The 20,014-nt window shown below is 40.0% G+C and overlaps 1 protein-coding gene across 1 annotated transcript; it reads left to right on the top strand.

Annotated features, from left to right (window-relative positions):
- The first annotated feature begins 1,710 nt into the window (after positions 1 to 1,710).
- Positions 1,711 to 2,649, top strand: OR6X1 (olfactory receptor family 6 subfamily X member 1). The gene has a single exon (XM_075548805.1). It carries the CDS (start codon positions 1,711 to 1,713, stop codon positions 2,647 to 2,649), a length of 939 nt encoding a protein of 312 aa, XP_075404920.1.
- The last annotated feature ends 17,365 nt before the right edge of the window (positions 2,650 to 20,014 follow it).

The following is a 20,014-nucleotide window of genomic DNA, read 5'->3' as shown; positions in this document are numbered from 1 at the left end:
TTTTTTGTTCTTTGATGACTGATAACTCATCCCTTCAGCACCTCTGGGCCCCACAGGCTGGTGTGCTTCTTCCATGTGGGCTTTGTTGCTTCGGAGCTAAATGGTTGCTTGTTTATCTTCAAGCCTTTAAGAACCCAGACGCTATATCTGTTGATAGCTGGGCACCATCAGCTTTCTTCACCACATTTGTTTGTTCACCTGCTTTGTCTTCAGCGGTGGTGTCGGGAGGGTGAGCATCATAGAATGCCAATTTAATAGAAGAAAGTATTCATGCATTGAGGGAATGCTTGAGTAGAGGCCCAAGGTCCTCTGCCACCTAAGCCTATAAATATAGGGACATAGATCTCTTTCCCCATCCTCATATATATTTGCATATGTACATGTCTTTGTCTAGACCTCTATAAATGCCCTTTGCCTCCTAGCTCTTTCCTCTATTTCCCTTGACTTTCCTCCTGTCCCACTATCGTGCTCCATCCCCACCTGGGTTTCAGCTATACCTGTTTGTTACCTTAACCCACCTCACCACCAATTTGGATCCCTTGTGTTCCCTTGTCCCTGGGTTTGTTACCACCACTTCCTTACTCCCCCTATCCCATGCCTCCACCCACAGAAATGTCAGTCCCATTATTTTTCCTCCAGATAGTTCATCCAGCCTATCTTATTTAGACAGACCTGCGGAGATAATATGCACAAAAACAAGACAGAGCAAAACCAAGCAACAGTATACAACAAAACAACAACAAACCACTGACAAAGAACAAAACAAAACACATCAAGAAAGAAAAGCTGTAGTTAGTTTTTATCAGCCATTTAAAATTCTATGAAGCACAATTTTACTATGACACTTACAGGGCTGCCCTGATTCAGAGTCATTGTGTGATAATTGCTACTTATATACAAGATGCTGATTCCACTGATCTTGGTATTTTTAGTTAAAGTTTATTTTATTTCCCGACTTACCAAGCATGAAGCAGCTTTGTACATCTAATTTTGAAATTTTTTGAGTCTCCTTTAATAAACACAGTATCTGAAATGAAATTTGAAAGTGGATTATTATTAAAACTTTAAAGAAGTCTGTTGTGTTATCCAAATTGAACCACTAATATCCTGGTTTTTAAATTATGTCAATACATGAACAACGGGGCTTCAACTTTCTTCCTGCCCTTGTGGAGGCTTCAACTTTTTATGGAGACACTTCATTATCTTTCAATTCCATTTTTTCCCACGAATTTTGTGAAGACTCCTTGTCTGTTCATACTCACCTTTCTTAAACATAGCTATATTACAAAATTCAAGAATTTTCATTACAAATATAATATGGGACTGGGTATTAAGTTTTTTAACTCACAGTTGTGTCTATACCATTATATAAAACTGTTCATTTTAAATAATCATATGTCTTATTGACACATAAACCATTAAATTTTTATTGTAGCTACATAAGAATTTTAAATATTTAAAGGCACTATTTGGTATTCAAGGGTACTTAATAACTTTCGAAGTCCATTAAAACTGCTTGGGGAGACAAAGGAACAAACCAAGTCATAAGTAAGGAAGAGGTGTTCTGTATGAATGTACATGCGTATGTGGGGGGACTGGTGCTGACGGACCCAGAATCCACCTTTTTCATGTGTCGAAACTGTATTCAAGTATACTTGACAAATATACAGCTTCTGAGCCACTTTTTCTTTTCTGCTGTTCTAGGATAGAATGAGAAATGGCACAGCAATTACAGAGTTCATTCTCCTAGGTTTTCCTGGGATCCAAGGACTACAAACTCCTCTCTTTATAGTGATTTTTCTTATCTACATATTAACTATTGCCGGCAATGGGCTCATTATTGTCATAGTCTGGGCTGAGCCTAAGCTACAAATTCCAATGTATTTCTTCCTTTGCAACTTGTCCTTCCTTGAGATCTGGTACACCACCACAGTTATCCCCAAACTGCTAGAAACCTTGGTGGTGGCAAGAGTAGTCATTTGCATTCCTTGCTGCTTGGTACAAGCCTTCTTCCACTTCTTCCTGGGCACCACCGAGTTCCTCATTCTCACTGTCATGTCCTTTGATCGCTACATAGCCATCTGCAAGCCCCTTCGTTACTCCACCATAATGACCAGCAACCTTTGCTTGCAGCTGGCCATCAGCTCCTGGGGAGTAGGTTTCACCATTGTCTTCTGTCAGATGCTACTGCTAGTCCAGCTGTCATTCTGTGGCAACAATGTCATCAATCATTTCTACTGTGATGTCGGTCCCATCTTGAAAGCAGCCTGTGCTGACACCACTCTTTTGGAGCTCCTGGGTCTCATGGCAACCACCTTAGTAATCCCAGGTTCACTCATGTTTACCATGATTTCTTACATCTACATCTTGTCTACCATTCTACGCATTCCTTCAGCTTCTGGACGCCAGAAGGCTTTCTCTACCTGTGCCTCTCACCTCACAGTTGTCACCCTGCTCTACGGGGCTGTTCTGTTCATGTACCTGAGACCCTCTACACACTCCTCCTTTAAGATTAATAAGGTGGTATCTGTGCTCAATACTATCCTTACCCCACTTCTGAATCCCTTTATTTACACCATTAGAAACAAAGAGGTGAAGGGTGCCCTAAGGAAGGCAATGACTTGTCCAAAGGCTCATCATCAAGAGTAAAACATGAAGCAAAGTCCATAGTTTTAACTGGAGTGTGTGAGGAGAACTTGTAGTCCATGAGAGAACCAGTTCTAAAAGCTGGAGATGTCTGCCAGATTTAGAGACGCCTACTGTGGTAGTTACATAATTTTGTGTTAACTTGAAGTGTAGGGGTGGAGTGTAGCCTGGCAATCAGGAACAGCCTGCTGGTGCCTCCTAGTGGGTGTGGTCTTCTCATAAGAAGGATCCTGGGAACTTCCTCACTCTCTCTGCTTCACGCCCCTGCTGTCGAGTCACTCAGAGAGCTGCCAGAGCCACTGCCATTGGATCAACACAACTCTACACCTACCAGCAGTGATGTTTCTGCATTCAGCATCATTGCACATGGCTTCGTGAGTCTGAAGCAGGATTTATGAACTAGTATTGGAATTATTGACTTGAGTTGGACTGGGCTGGGATGCTTTATTGATACATAATTACTTCTTGATATAAAACCATCTCTTACACATTTATGAGTGTCACTGGATTTGTTTTTCTAGTCAACACAGCCTAACACACCTACTTAAGTCCAATGCTGATGTTTCTAACATCATCAGTGATGAACATTAAAAAGAAGACATTCAAGGAGCCATAATTTAGATCTGATTTCTTTCACTCATATGAAATATGAAGGTCCAAAGACACCAAAAGTGGTCCAAATTCCACTATTGTTTAGCCTCAGTGACCAGAGGAATTATAGGGCTATTTTGTAGTACAGAGTTTGAGACTTCACAATGGGCTGTTTTGGGGCTGCTTGGATCCAAATGTCTCTCCAAAAATGTTGGTAGCTCATCTCACACCAATAAAGTAACAAGCACACAAGGGCTATCATCCCTGTATATTAATAATTTTCTGTTATCAACAACTTGAATGACAGGTTGAGTTGATCAACAGATCTGAAACAAATCCTGAATTGACACTGAGCTTATGAGTTTATTTGTTACTAAAAGTATACAGTTCAGTAATGTCGTTATTATGTGTTCCAGAATAGTGGTTATTGAAAACTGGATTTATTATTCAAGCTTAGAAAAGGTTAAGCAGGTTATTTCACTACAGATCTTATTTTTTAAAAATAATTTTATTGGGGGCTCTTAAAACATTCCACACATCAATTTTATCAAGCATATTTGTACATATGTTGCCATCATCATTTCTAAAACATTTTCTACTTGAGCCCTTGGTATAAGTTCCTCTTTTTCCCCTCCCTCTCCCACCCTCCCACCCTTGTGAATCCTTGATCAATTATATATTATTATTATTATTTCATAACTTACACAGTCCGTTGTCTCCCTTCACCCACATTTCTGTTATTTGTCTCCTTTTTTTTTGGGGGGGGGGGCGCTATCTATCCAACCTTGTAATGGATTTTCCCTTTCTACCCTCTCTGACCATCCCTACCCTCATGATATTGCTACTCTCACTATTGTTCCTAAGGGATTTTTATCTGTACTACAGATCTTAGGAACTTTTAAACCTATGTTGAAGAAAACATTTTCCCAATCCCATGATTATACATATGTGATGATTAATTTTATGTGTAAATTTTTGTTTAGTAAAGCACTCGTCTAGTTACTGTTAAGAAGAAATTACATATGATTAAATCCATAGGCTTAAGTAAAGCAGATTACCATCCATATTGTGGCTTGGCCTCATTCAGTCAGTTGAAGACTTTCTGAGCCAAAAGGAAGACTCCCCATGTGTTCTGCACTCAAACTATACATATACAATTTTCCTGAGCACTTTTAATTTTTACTCTTCTAAATATCTGACCTACAAATTTTGAGACAGAATAGTATCAGAGTTTATAAGTTATAGGCTGATCTATGGATCTTATATTTACTAGCCCCCCAACAATCCTGTTTCTCTGTGTGTGTGTCTCTTTGATTTTCTCCCTGTCTAAATATACATATATATACACATATATAAATACATCTATATACTTCTATGTACAGAGATATAACAGAGATGTATATATACATGTATACATATATATGCACATACAACGGAGTACCCTCCCAAAAAATGGATAAAAGCTCTATTGGGTGAAGCTTTCATAGTATGCATTCTTCCCACGAAGCAAGAATCAAGCAACTAACTCTGAATTAGTGCACCCAGTGGCATCACCTGGGAAGGTTCTCTCTGGTCACAGTGAATTTTTTTGTAAAAGCAGTTTCACTCAAACCTCGTTTTTTGTGATGGCCAATTTAAGAGAACAACTTTCAGCTGTGAAATTTTGTTTCCTGCTCAGAAAAAATGCCACAGAAACTGTTGTGACATTGAACACAGCTTACAAGGACAGCGCTATGGGAAAATCTCAAGTGTAAAAGTGGTTTTCTCATTTTAAAAATTGTAAAATGTCAATTGATGTCAAACCTCATTATGGATGTCTGCCAATTTCTGAACCAAAAGAAAATGTCGACAAAACCCATGTATATGTGCTCAAAGACTGACAAGAGACCATTGAAGAGATGGGGGAGTTATCTGGACTATTTTGGTGCTTGGTTCCACAAATTTTAACAGAAGATTTGGGAATGAGAAGGGTCGCTGCAAAATTTGTTCCTCGGGTTCTGACTGACCAGGAAAAATAGCATCAAGGGAAAACATGCCCTGCTTTGAAAGAACAGCTCTGAAGTGACCCAGACATTTTCCGAGATCATTTCTGGTGATGAGACATGGTGCTATTCTTATGACCTGAAAACAAACATGAATCAAGCCAGTGGAAGATGCCAGTATCACCTCATCCAAAATAAAGCTTGTCAAGTGAAATCAAAGATCAAGACTATAGTCATTTGGTTTTTTATGTGAGTGGGATAGTGCATTTGGAGTTCATTCCACCAGGTCAGACTTTAATCAAGCTTTCTATAAGAGGTTCTGAAAAGATAATGTAACAGTGTGTCACCAAAAAAAGCCTGGCAACTTCTTTTTGTTTCCACAAATGTAGAGGACCATGAAAGGCAGACGTAGAAGAGGCAAAGAAAAAAACAAGAGAGGTGTTGTCAGCCATCCAAACAGATGAGTTTTAAAAAATGTTTCCAAGAATGGAATCACAGATTTGACAAATGTATTAAGTGCAATTGAGAGTACTTTGAATGTGATATGGTTGTTGTGTAAAAATAAAAATGTAAAGGCATAGTTTTGGGGAAAATAATTGGGGTTTTTTTTTTGCATACACTTTCATGTATAGATACCCATATTTATAGGTATCCATATATACATACAGGAGAGAGCTTCATAAAATTTGTGGGAAAAGTAAATTAATTATGTATAGGTACAAAGTATATACATACAAACTCACTTATATGACAGAACTTCAAAGAGTTCATGGAAAATGGAATTAAAAGATAATGAAAATTTACATGAACTTTTTAAACCCCCCTCATATGTGCATGCATGCACATACATGCACAGAGAAATGTAAGTCAAAAGTATCATGACTAAGACTCCAATTCATATGTGCACAGGCGTATCCCAACCCAAACAGGTTTAATGTGTTTCTGCAATCAGTGGATGTCTGTAGATACATTCTCTCGGTAATCTAACTGTTTTAGTCTCATTACGGTGCCTTTTTTAAAAGAACACATTTTGTGCGATGGGGGAAAATTATTTTGAAGTGAAGGCCAACATCAAATTTTTACCAAAGCTCAGTCAAAATTTTCTCAAATCATTGAAGCTTTGCAATAAATTTACCCCCTCCAAAAAAAAAACCGTTTTTAGATGGATCGAGTGTCTTAAAGAACTCCTCAAAGATGAGCCAAGAGAGGGAGAACCATCAACTTGGACAAATGAAGAAATTGTAGTTGAAGTCCAGAAACTGGTGTAAAAATACAATAAAGTTATCATTGAGACAATAGAATTTCACATAGATCATCATTGCAATTTTAAGAAAATATCAGCCTTGGCAAGCTTTCACATAGATGAATGCCAAAAACACTGAACAAAGACCACCTGGCTCAAAGAATTGATCTTTCCATCAGTCTTTTAAGCAAGATTGCAGCTAAGGTGTTGATTTTTTTAGTGCATACATATTTATGTGCGTGTATACTTATTTATATTTTATATTTCACTGGTTCTATTTTCTCTACAGAATCCTCAGACAATATCAAAGTGTCTGCCACATGACCTTAAACCTCACAGTTAGACTTCCTTAAGAGCTGTGGCCTCAATTACTAATGTAAGCCAGAATAACGACTGCCAAATGGGGATGTTACAGTCTTCTCCTTAATGAATCAAATAATGATGTAGGCAAAAATTTTTCTCTTTCCTTAGATCTAGATGGTCTTCTTCTGACTCAGAAAGATGTTCTCTCAGAACTAAACTTCCATTTTATCACTGCAGGTCTCTTACATGTCAAGGAGTAAGTGGGGTTTTGTTCATTCAATTCTAACTATCTTTGTGTGCCTTATAAATCTTCAAGAAAAGAGAAGAGAAAACACCCTTCCCAAGAATATTCAGCCAAACAAAATCTGTTGCTGTTCAGTGGATTCCAATGTACAGTGATGCTATAGGGAAGGGTAGAATGCCCAATAAGGCTTCCAAGTGGCAGGTCTGCGTTAAAGCAGGTTGCCAAGTCTTTCTCCCATGGAACAGCTGGCGGGCTTGAACAGTCAACCTTTATGTTGGCAGCAGAGTGCTTTTTAAAAAAATTAATTTTATTGGGGCTCATACAACTCATCACAATCCACACATATTTCAATTGCGTAAATCACATTTGTGCATTCGTTATCCTCCTCATTCTCAAAACATTTGCTGTCCACTTAAGCCCCTGGCATCAGCTCCTCATTTTCCCCCTCCCTTGCTGCTCCCTCCTCCCTCATGAATCCTTGATAATTTATAAATTATTATTTTGTCATATCTTACACTGTCCGACATCTCCCTTCACCCACTTTTCTGTTGTCCATCCTCCAGCAGGACTTATTCAGCAAAGAACCATTGCGTCTCTGATGAAAGGCTTCCTGCTGTTGTTGTCTTTAAGTGTTCCACTAAATTCTGCTCTGTTTCGGGGTAGCCGAGTATCACTGTGATAGTGAAAAATATGCAATTAAATCAGGGTTAATATTTTTTTCAAAATCTAGGACCAAAAAAATGAAATACAATAGAGACAACTTCTGAAGGAAGCATTTGGAGGGAGAGTGACTGAAGTTTCCCATTCAGAGACTGCTTAACTTGTGATGTAACTCCTATAGCTGCCTCTTCACCTGCCTTCTCAAGCCCCTGCTTTAGCCTTGCAACTTGATTGCTGGTAAGCCATAAAGATTAGAAGGAATTGTCCTTGTACAGCTTACCCTTTTGTTGGCATTTAATTAAAAGTGATAGTCTGTTCCAAGATGGACTGGCTGTATCCAGGGAATAGGAAGGGGGTCTGTTCTAGAATCACTTATTTCCCCATGTTATCATACTTTGTAGTGTGTTGGTCAAATGCCTCTTTTGGATACTGGTGAGATGTAAGCTAGCCTGGGAAGCACCAAGGCAAACGCTGATGCCTGGCTAGAATGAAGCCTCTGTGGGGCGGTGGACTCCTGAGTAAGATGAAGCCACTAAATGCAGCCTCGGGGATAAAATATGTCTCACCTGCAGTCTGTGCCCATGTGCTTGTCCAGGAGGCAGCTCCTCGACCTCTGTCCACCCCTGTACCTAAGGTACCAAGTGACAGCATCTGTAGACTCCATTACCACTTTAAGTAATTTCTTATATGATGCATAATATTAGCTTCCTAAATGACCTCAGCACATTCACTCTTGGACTTCTCCTTCTACACCATGTCCAGAAGCATCTTACCCAAAACTGCATACCTCATCATATCACTAAATAAGTTAAACTCCTCCTATAGCTTCCCATAACTTAAGTGCAAATAAGATAAAATAATAATTTATAAACGATTAAGGGTTCAGGGGGAGGGGGAGGGCAAAAAAGGAAAACGAGCTGATTCCAAGAAATCAAGTGGAAGGTGAATTTTGAGAATGACGAGAGCAACGAATGTATAAGGGTGCTTTACTCAATTGATGTATGTATGGATTGTGATAAGAGTTGTATGAGCCCCAATAAAATGATTTAATAAAATAATAATAAATAAATTTTTAAAAGAGACTGAGGATAGCAGACTGGCTATCAATCTGCTGCCTACAGGAGACACATTACAAGATTACAGAAAAAAATGGGCTGAGAATCAAAGACTGTAGAAAAATATACCAAGCTAATGGCAATTCCAAAAAAGCAGGGGTAGCAATATTAATCTCTGACAAAGTAGATATCAAGGTGCAAGCCATAACAAGGGATAAGGAGGGATACTATATAATGGTTAAGGGAACAGTAGACCAAGAACCAGTGAGCATAATAAATATATGTGTGCCCAATGAGAGACCCGTGAAATTTGTCAAACACTCCAAAATATTAAAAAGAAATGACAGGCTCAACAATTATAGTAGATAACTTTAATACACCATGCTCTAAAAAAGATAGATTACAGGGAAAGAATCTTGACAAGAGGCTAGAAATCTAAACATTACAATTAAACTAATTGGCCTAGTAGATATTTTCAGAGCTGTCCACCAAAATGAAAACTAATTTTTACATTCTTTTCAAGTCCATATGGCACATACTCAAAATTGACCACATGATGGGATACAAGTCAAATCTGTGTAAATTCAAGCACATAGAGATCATAGACTTCTCTCTCCAACTTCTATGCCATAAGGCTGGAAATCAACAAAAGGACAATTAAGAAAAAAAGGGAAAACAATTGGAGGATGAATAACTCTCTAATGGAAAAGGAGTGGGTACTGGCCCAGATCAGAGAAGAAATTAGGAAGTTTCTAGAACCCAAGGAAAATGAGAATACAATATACCCAAACCTTTGGGACACAGCAAAGGCAGTCATCAGAGGAAGTTTGATAGCAATACATGCATACATGGGGGGGGGGGGAGGAAGAGAGACTTATGATTAATATGTTGACACAAAACTTACAGCAATTAGAGCAGAATCAACAGAACAATCCTACTAATAGCAAAAGAAAAAATAAAAAAACTCAGTGCTGAGATTCATGAGAGAGAAAACAAGAAAATTATGGGGAAAAAATAGTGCAGCTAAAAGGTGGTCTTTGACAGTATTAACAGAATCAACAGACCAGTAGCAAACCTAACCAAAGAAAGGAAGGAACAAATTTCAATAGAAATGATGAGGGATGAAACAGGGCACATTACAATAGACCCTAATGAAATCAAAAGGATAATTACACAGTACTGTGAGGGCCTATACTCCAATCAATTCCATAACTTGGAAGACATGGACAAATACTTGGAAACATAATCCCTCCCTAGACTAACAAGATGGATGTCAAGAATCTCAACAGACCCATAACAATAAAAGACATAGACAAGGTTATCAAGGGCTTACCAACGAAAAAAAATTCACCAGGTCAGAGGGCTTCCCAGAATTCTACCAAACATTCAGGGAAGAACTGACACCAATCCTACACAGAGTCTTCTAGAACATTAAAAAAGATGGCAAACTCCCAAACTCTTTATGAAGCTAGTATAACTCTGAAACCTAAAGCGGGAAAGGATCCCAAAAGAATTGAGAACTACAGACCAATATCCCTAATGAACATTGATGCAAAAATCCTTAACAAAATACTAGCCAATAGAATACAAAAGTCTATAAAACAAATAATTCACCATGACTAAGTAGGATTCATACCCAGGATGCAGGGATGGTGCTACACAAAAATGACCATTAGTATTAATCGCCACATTGACATGAAAAATTTTAAGAACAGCATGATAATATCGATAGATGCAGAAAAAGCATTCAACAACATCCAACACCAATTCCTATTAAAGACACTCAAGAAGATAGGAGTGGAAGGAAAGTTCCTCAATATAATACAAACTATATATGAAAAACCAACAGCCAATGTGGTAGTCAATGGAGAAAAGACAAAAACAATCCCGCTGAAAAGGGGACCAGACAAGGATGCACCTTGCCCATACTCCTATGTTACATTGTGTTGGAGGTCTTGGCTAACAATATGTGGCAAAGGAAACCATCAAAGGTATTTGCCTGGGGACGGAAGAGGTGAAACTATGGTTATTTGCAGATGACATGATTTTATATATGGAAAATCCCAAAAGCTCCACAAGGGGAGTATTGGAAGCAATAGAGGAATATGGCAGAGTGGGAGGATACAAGATCAACAAACAGAAGTCTACCCAGCTATAATTGACATTGGATAGGACCACGGAAGAGGAGATCAAAAAGGCAGTACCCTTCACAATAGCCAAGCACAAATTTAAATATCTAGGGATATACCTAACTAAACAAACAAAAGATTTGTACAAGGAAAATTACAGAACACTATTATAAGAAACCAAGAGTGACATACCCAAATGGAATAATACCCCATGCTCGTGGATCAAAACATTCAATACAGTAAAGATGTCAGTTCTGCCCAAGGCACTATATAAGCTTAATGCTATCTCAATACAAATACTACTATCTTTCTTCAAATAATTGGAAAAACTGATTGCCAACTTCATATGGAGAGGGAAGAAGCCTGATGTTAATAGAGAGTTCCTCAATAAGGACACAGTTGGAGGGCTCGCTTTAGCACATATGATACCGCCACGTGGTCAAAACCACATGGTATTGGTACAATGACAGATACTCAGACCAATGGAAAAGAACTGAACCCCCAGATATAAAATCATCAGCATACAGACAACTGATTTTTTATAAGGGCCCTAAAAATATCAAGTGGGAAGTGGATACACTCTTCAACAAGTGGTGCTTGAAAAAAAAAAAGATATCTACCTGCAGAAAAAAGAAGCAAGACCCTTACCTCACTCCATTCACAAAATAAACTCATGGTGGGTCACAGATCTTGAGGTAAATCCCCAGACTATCAGGGCCATCAATAAGGGAATTGGGATCACCTGAGAACCTTGGCACAGGGAATACATAGGCTATCAGAAATAGGGAAGGAGACAAACACAGAGGAGGCACAAATTGACAAGTGGGATATACTGAAGATAAAACACCTGTGTACATTGAAAGAATTCACCAAGAGAGTAATAAGAGAGCCCACAGACTGGGAAAACATCTTTAACAATGACACAGCAGACAAAGGCCTTATTACTAAAATCTACAGTACTCTGTTAGCTTACAAAAAAAGGAAAAAATTAATTGCCCACTGAGGAGGTGGGCAATAAACCTGAACAGAAGTTTCACAAGGGCAGAAATTCGAATGGCCAATAAACATATCAGAAAATGTTCCCTATCATTAGCCATAAGAGAAATGCAATTTAAAACAACTATGAAATACCATCTAACACCCTCAAAGATAGCCTAATTAAAAAAAGCAGAAGGCAACAAGTGTTGGAGGGGCTGTGGTGAGATAGGAACTCTCGTCCACTGCTTGTGGACCTGATTATGGAAATCGATTTGGCAATATCTAAAACAGATGGAAACCAAGCTACCATACGATCCAGCAATCCAGTTACTGGACATATACCCAGAAGAGGCAAGAAACAAACCATGGCCAGACATCTGTGCTCCAATGTTCATGGCAGCAAAGCTCACAATTGCAAGGAGTTGGAAACAACCAAAATTTCCATCAACAGATGAATGGATCAAAAAACTGTGGTAGATACATACAATGGAGTACTGTGCATTCCTAAAAGGCAGTGATAAATGAGCAAAGCCCAATACCACATGGGGAGAACTGGAGGAAATTATGCTAAGTGAAGTAAGCCAAGCACAAAAGTCCAAGTACATGATTCTGCTAAGGTAAGATTAAAAGTGCAAAAGGGGCAAGGGAAAAAGCTACCATATTCATACATTCCTGTTGTGAGGTCCAGGTACTATGGCAGGGGTCAGACCCAATTTAAGAACACATATGGCAGCCAACTTAAAAGGAGGAGAAATGGGGGAACAAATGAACCACGGGTTCTGGGGGGAAAGGGCACTAACCCACCAAGGGGAGGTGTTGTTTATATTCCCACAGGAGAGGAAGAGAGAGAGAGACTAGACTTCAACCCCAGTGGGCCAAGACATGAATGCAACATACATGCTTAAAGCAGTGACCCAGCAGAGAGATCTTCAGGGCTGGCCCCATTCCCAACTACATGGACACCCTCCCTCCCCTCCAAGAAGAAAGCACTACAGAGGACAGATGTGAAGCTACAACTCAGGGAGAGGGGCGGGCTAATCAGAACACATAGGAGCAAACAAAGAGGGAGGGAGAGAGAGTGGAACACACCCTGGCCCACCAATCCCTGAGGACAAAATTCCTGCTCAGAGTACCCAATGCACAGAGAGCCATTGGGCAGACCTCACCACAAGACAAGATGTCCCTCACTGACCCATCTTGCTACAAGGGACAACACTGGAGGAATTGTGCCTGATCTGACCCCACCACATTGGGGCAAAATGCTTAGGGCGTGCAACACAGCAGCAAGGGGAGCAAAGCAATGAAGTCTCCAGGGAATTCCAAAAATAGACTTTGGGTCCAGGGCAAGACATCCCATCAGACTCAACCAGAAAACATGCCTAAAGGTCAACAAACAGACGTGGAACTATTTGCAGGCTTTTCTTTTTGTTGTTTGATTTTCTTTTGTTGTTTTGTTTTGCTCTGCCTTGTTTTCGTGCTTATTATTGTCTCCGAATATCTATCCAGATAAGATATGCAGAATAAAAAACCTGTAGGAGAAAATAATGGGACCTGTGGTTCCAGGGGGATATGGGAGAGGGAGACGGGGAAAGGAAGTGGGTGTTAACAAGCCCAGGGACAAGGGAACAGCAAGGCCTGCTAGGGCTGATCAAGGGCAATGTAACTGAGAGGAATTACTGAAACCCAAATGAAAGCTGAACATGACAGCAGGACAAGAGGAAAGTAAAAGTAAATAGGGGGAATAACTCGGAAGCTAAGGGCATTTATAGAGGTCTAAATATAGGCATGTACACATGTAAATATATTTATATATAACAATTTATGTACATATGTTAAGTATCAAGGTAGCAGATGGGCATTGGGCCTCTACTCAAGTGTTCCCTCAACACAAGAACACTTTGTTCCAATAACCTAGCGTTCTGTATTGCTCACCTTCCTGACACGATCGCTGAACACAAATTGGGTGCATAAGCAAATGTGGTAAAGAAAGCAGATGGTGCCCAACTATCAAAAGATATTGCATCTGGGGTCTTAAGGGCTTAAAGACAAACGAGCAGCCATCTAGCTGAGAAGCAACAAACCCTACATGGTAGAAGCACACCATGAGGCGTTGATGGGATCAGATAGGAGGCATGAAAGACCCAGAACAGAAAATAATATCAATGTGAATGAGTGGGAGTGCGGAGTGGAGACCCAATGTCCATTTGTAGACAATTGGACATCCTCCTACAGAAGGGTAACAAGGAAGAGATGAGCCTGTCAGGGTGTAATATGAACCAATGAAACATACAACTTTCCTCAATTTCTTTAATGCTTCCTCCCCCTACTATCATGATCCCAATTCTACCTTACAACAGATAAGAACTGAAAACACAGGGAATCCAGGGAAGATAAACCCCTCAGGACCAATAATGAGAGTAGTGATTCCAGGAGGAGAAGGAGGAGGTAGGTGGAGAACGGACACCTGATCACAATGATCTACATATAACCCCTTCCCTGGGGGATTGACAACAGAAAAGTGGGTGAAGGGAGACATCGGTCAGTGAAAGACATGGGAAAAAATGATAAATTATCAAGGTTTCTTGAGGGAGCAAGGGGCAAAAATGAAGAGCTGATACCAAGGGCTCAAGTAGAAAGAAAATGGTTTGAAAATGATGATGGCAACAAATGTGCTTGATATAGTTGATGTATGTATGTATGTATTGTGATAAGAGCTGTATGAGCCCTCAATAAAATGATAAAAGAAGATTTCCAGCTACGGCCTTAAAACAGTCTATTTAGCATTTCAAGAAAATAGTATTGCAGTTCCAAATACATGGCACTGAAATTTCCAATACTATTTTCTTAAAATGTTCTCTGCAACCAATCCTTTTAGCAGAAAAGTTGTCCTTAAAGAATACACAAGATTCAAAACACTGAGAAAAATATAGTGTCAAATCTAAAACCTTAATACTATAGATGAGATTAAAATATTAGCTATAAAGCCAGAGAAAATATTTGCAATTGTGGAGGTGCTTCAAATGTTCATGGGGAAATTCCATTATCTTCTAATTCTAGTTTTCCATAAATTTTTGAAACCCCTTATTTATGCCAAGAAAACAAGACATGGAAAAAAAGAAGATAATACATGGGTCATAGTAAAATCTGGTGGGAGGCATGGTTTCTGGCTGTATCTAACTTCACATAGTGGAGGAATCAAGTAAAGCCATCAAGACCATTGCATTAGCCCAAGATGGATTTCTATGAGGTAGAACTCAGACCTACTCTCATGGAGTGGCCAGACAGCCTCACTCTCCAATCTTTCTACGGACTCTGACACCAATCATGCCGTCCGTGACACTCTACTCCTCAGCTGGGTTCAGTCATTTGTTGCAAAGGAGCCACACAGAGCTCACTGGCCATGTTCCTTTAAAATGATGGGGTTTGTCAGAGAAGCAACAGGTTACAACTCGGCTTCAGGAAAAGCATATGTAGTTGTATGAATTACAAATACTACAGCTAGAAGGCCATATTAAGTAATTCACTGAACCACAAATACATAAAAGATAAACGTCTAACAATAAAGCAAAACACAAGTAGCCCAATAGGATATTTCCAAATCACCAAGTATACAAATGAATATTCAGCCTTGTTATTAATCATGGAAATACAAATTAACACAATAAAACATCGATTTTTGCCAATGAGATTGGCCATAATTTAAGAACTTGGCAACATTAAATGATGTTTGGATATGGTGAAAATTATTCTCAGATATTGCTAGGAAAAGTATAAACTGATGCAGTCACTTGGGAAGGTAATTTCGTAGGATCTATGAAATGTGCACAATCTTTAATTCAGCAATATATTTCTCAGTATCTGTCCCAGAGTAACGCTTGTCTATACACACAAAGGTGTTCATTATAGCATTGCTTGTAATAGAAAGAATTGTAAACAACTTACATTATGTTTAATAAACAATTAACTAAAGACAGTGTGGACTATTGAGACTTGATTCCTCTGCAGACAGTAAAAGGAATAAGGTAGAAAAGGAGTCGTGGTGCACCATGGTTAAACATTTGGCTACTAACCCAAAAGTTGGAAGTTCAAACCTATGCAGCCACTCTGAGAAAGAAAGATCTGGCAAACTGCTTACATAAAGACTACAGCCGAGGTACCCTGATGGGGGCAGTTCTACTCTACCATGAGATTACTACTGGTCAAAAATCTCAACAGAACATGAACACTCACACATATGTGCATGCACATACAAAATAATACTATATATTTTCTAGTGGCTATATATACATGGTATGTAAAAATATAGAAAATGTCTGGAAAATTAACACGTTGGTAAAATAGTATTAACTGTATCTATAAAGTGGGGTCTTAAAGGCTTGTCTCAAAACAAGAAGTCATCTAAGTGAGATATTAACTAAGTCCACCTAGAAGAAGCACACCATCCTCAGACAATGAAGGATTATAAACCATATAAGAAGTCGACAGAGGGATTAGTACCAGAGCCTAGATTGTGAGAATCTGGCTTGCAGAAGGCCATGGATCACAGTAGAAGACCAACATTCATTTGTGGGAACTACATAAGAAATAAGTCTTCGGTGAGCTCCCTCTGTCCATAATAAAGGGATGGGAGAGAAGTGCTCACTAAACAGAGTGCATTGGACAAATGAGTACAGGAGACTGAAGGGATAAACCTGACTTGAACAGTTAAAACTTGGTCAGTTTATCCCTTGCCTGATGCACATTGGACCTCATCTGGTTTTCAAGATTTTCTGTATTTTTGTTTGTTTATATTTGGGTTTATCTCAGAGGTGTTATGTCATTGGGGGTCGCCCTCTTGAAGTCGCGTTATATGTCCTTTTGTTTTTCAGTATATGAAACCGATTGATGAATCTATAGGGACAGCAAGTAGAATAGGATTTTGGGGGTGAGAGTACAGCGGTGTTGGTGGGTGTGGGTAAAAGGAAGTGGTGTCAAAGCATCCAGGAAGAAAAGGCACGTTTGAAAACTGATTGTGGCAGCAATTGTACAAAACTGCCTGGGCCCCAAAAATATCCAATGGGAAACAGATGCCCTCTTTAACAATGGTGCTGGGGGGGAAATGGATATTTGCCTGCAGAAAAATGAAGCAAAATCCTTATCTCACTCTACGCACAAGAATAAACTCAAGGTGAATCACAGACCTTGGAGTTAAACCCCAAACTATTAGGACCATCAATGAGGGAATTGGGACCAACTTGAGAATTTTGGCACGGGGAATACACAGGCTATCAGAAATAGGAAAGGACACAATAACAAAGGAGGCACAAATTGACAAATGAGATATACTGAAGATAAAACACCTGTGTACATCGAAAGAATTCACCAAGAGAGTCCACAGACTGGGAAAACCTCTTTAGCAATGACACATCAGACAAAGGCCGTATTACTAAAATCTATAATGCTCTGCTAACTTCCAAAAAAAAAAAAAACTAATTGCCCACTGAGGAGGTGGGCAAAGGACCTGAACAGAAGCTTCACAGGGGCAGAAATCACACTGGCCAATAAACATATGAGAAAATGTTCCCAATCTTTAGCCATAAGAGAAATACAAATTAAAACAACAATGAGGTACCACATAACACCCTCAAACCTACCCTAATGCAAAAAATCAGAAAGCAACAACTGTTGGAGGGGCTGTGGGGAGACAGGAACTCTCATTCACTGCTGGTAAACCTATAAATACATACAGCCACTATGGAAATCAATCTGGCAATATCGAAAACAGATGGAAATCGAATTACCAGCAATCCCCCCACTGGTCATATACCCAGAAGAGGCGAGAAACAAACCAAGGCCAGACATCTGTGCTCCAATGTTCATTGCAGCACAGTTCACAATTGCAAGGAGTTGGAAACAACCTAAATTTCCATCAACTGACGAGTGGATTAAAAAGCTGTGGTACATGCATACAATGGAGTACTACACATCGCTAAAAAGCAGTGAACGTATGAAGCACATTGCTGCATGGGAAGAACTGGAGGAAATCATGCTAAGCAAAGTAAGCCAAGCACAAAAGCACAACATGTGTCCGCTGAGATAAGCTTTAACAAAAAAAAAAAAATGCAAAAGGGGCATAGGGAAAAAGCTATTATATACAAACATTCCTGGGGTGAGGACCAGGTAGGATGGCAGGGACCAGACCAAATCCAGGGATACATATGGTAGCCAACTAAAAAGGAGGTGGGGAAATGAAACTAATAATAATAATAAGAGTAATAATAAAGAAATGGGTAGTGGGGGCACAGGGCACTAACCCACCCAAGGGGAGGGTATTGTTTATCTCTCCACAGTGAAAGAGGGAACAGACTTCAACCCAGTGCTCCAAGATGTGCATGCAACATGCTGGCATGGAGTAGGGAACCAGTGGAGAGGTCTGAGAGGCCGGACCCAATCCCAACTATGTAGACACCTGCCTCTCCCCCATAAGAATTTATTTCAGAGGATGGCACTGAATTTGCAGCTCTGGGAGAGGGACATGTCTGATCGGAGAACATAGGAGCAGATGAAGGGGGAAGAGGAGAAAGTGGAGCACATCCTGGCCCGCCAGACCTTGAGGACGATGTTCCTGCTGAGAGCAGCCAGTCCACAGAGAGGACCACATGGCTGGGCCCATTATGAAACACAACACCCCTCACTGATCCATAGCCCTATAGGCGATAACACCAGAGACAGTGTGGGAATTTCACCCGATCTGATCCCACCATACCAAGGCAAAACACTAAGGGGGTGCAACCAAACAGCAAGGGAATGGAGTGGCGCAGTCCCCAGGAAATGCGGAAGGTGGACTTTGGGGCCCCAACAGACTGGACTGGAAAACACTCCTAAAGGTCAACAAACAGTCCTTGAACTAACTACAAGCTTTTCTTTCTTGTGTTTTGTTTTGTTTTTTGTCATTGGCTTGTTGTTTTTGTTGTTTTGTTGTATATTGTTGCTTGGTTTTGCTCTGTTTTGTTTTTGTGCCTGTGATTATCTCCACAGGTCTGTCTGAATAAGATAGGGTGGATCAACAATCTGGAGGAGAAAACAGCAGGACCAACACTTCAGGGGCAGCATGGGAGAGGAGGAGGTGGGGGGAGAGGTAGTGATGTTAACAAACCCAGGGACAAGTGAACAACAAGTGAACCAAATTGGTGGTGAGGAGTGTGTAGGAGGCCTGGTAGGGCATGATCAAGGATAATATGACCAAGAGGAATTACTGAAACCCAGACTGAGCATGATAGTGGGACAAGAGGAAAGTCAAAGGAAATAGAGGAAAGAGCTAGGAAGCAAAGGGCATTGATAGAGGTCTAAGTAAAGGCATGTACATATGTAAATATATTTATGTATGAGGATGGGGGAATAGATCTATGTGCATATATTTATAGGTTTAGTATTAAGGTAGCAAATGGACATTGGGCCTCCACTCAAGTACTCCCTCAATGCAAGAATACTTTGTTCTATTAAATTGGCATTCTATGATGCTTACCTTCCTGATACAACCACTGATGACAAAGTGGGTGATTAAGCAAATGTGGTGAAGAAAGCTGATGGTGCACAGCTATCAAAAGATATAGCATCTGGGGTCTTAAAGGCTAGGAGGTAAATTAGCAGCCATCTAGCTCAGAAGCATCAAAGCCCGCATGGATGAAGCACACCAGCCTGCGTGATCATGAGGTGCTGAAGGGATCAGTTATCAGGCATCATCAGAACAAAAAATCAAATCATTGTGAATGAGGAGGGGAGTGTGGAGTGGAGACCCAAAGATCATTCGTAGGCCACTGGACATCCCCTTACAGAAAGGTAGCGGGGAGGAGATGAGCCAATCAGGGTGCAATGTAGCAACGATAAAAAAATACAATGTTCTTCTAGTTTCTAAATGCTTCCTTGCCCCCCCCCCACTATCATGATCCCAATTCTACCTTACAAATCTGGCTAGACCAGAGGATGTACACTGGTATAGATAGGAACTGGAAACACAGGGAATCCAGAATGGATGATTCCTTCAGGACCAGTAGTGTGAATGGTGATACTGGGAGGGTGGAGGGAGGGTGGGTTGGAAAGGGGGAACCGATTACAGGGATGTACATATAACCTCCTCCCTGGGGGATGAACAACAGAAAAGTGGGTGAAGGGAGATGTCAACAGGGCAAGATGTGACAAAATAA

This window comes from Tenrec ecaudatus, chromosome 4 (genome assembly GCF_050624435.1).
Source record: "Tenrec ecaudatus isolate mTenEca1 chromosome 4, mTenEca1.hap1, whole genome shotgun sequence".
Lineage (NCBI taxonomy): Eukaryota > Metazoa > Chordata > Mammalia > Afrosoricida > Tenrecidae > Tenrec > Tenrec ecaudatus.
Note: the sequence above shows the minus strand (reverse complement) of the source record. Positions and strands in the feature narration are given on the sequence as shown.

Bases quoted from the DNA above. Each gene is read 5' to 3' on its own strand.
- OR6X1 (XM_075548805.1), top strand. From the start codon at position 1,711: ATGAGAAATGGCACAGCAATTACAGAGTTCATTCTCCTAGGTTTTCCT.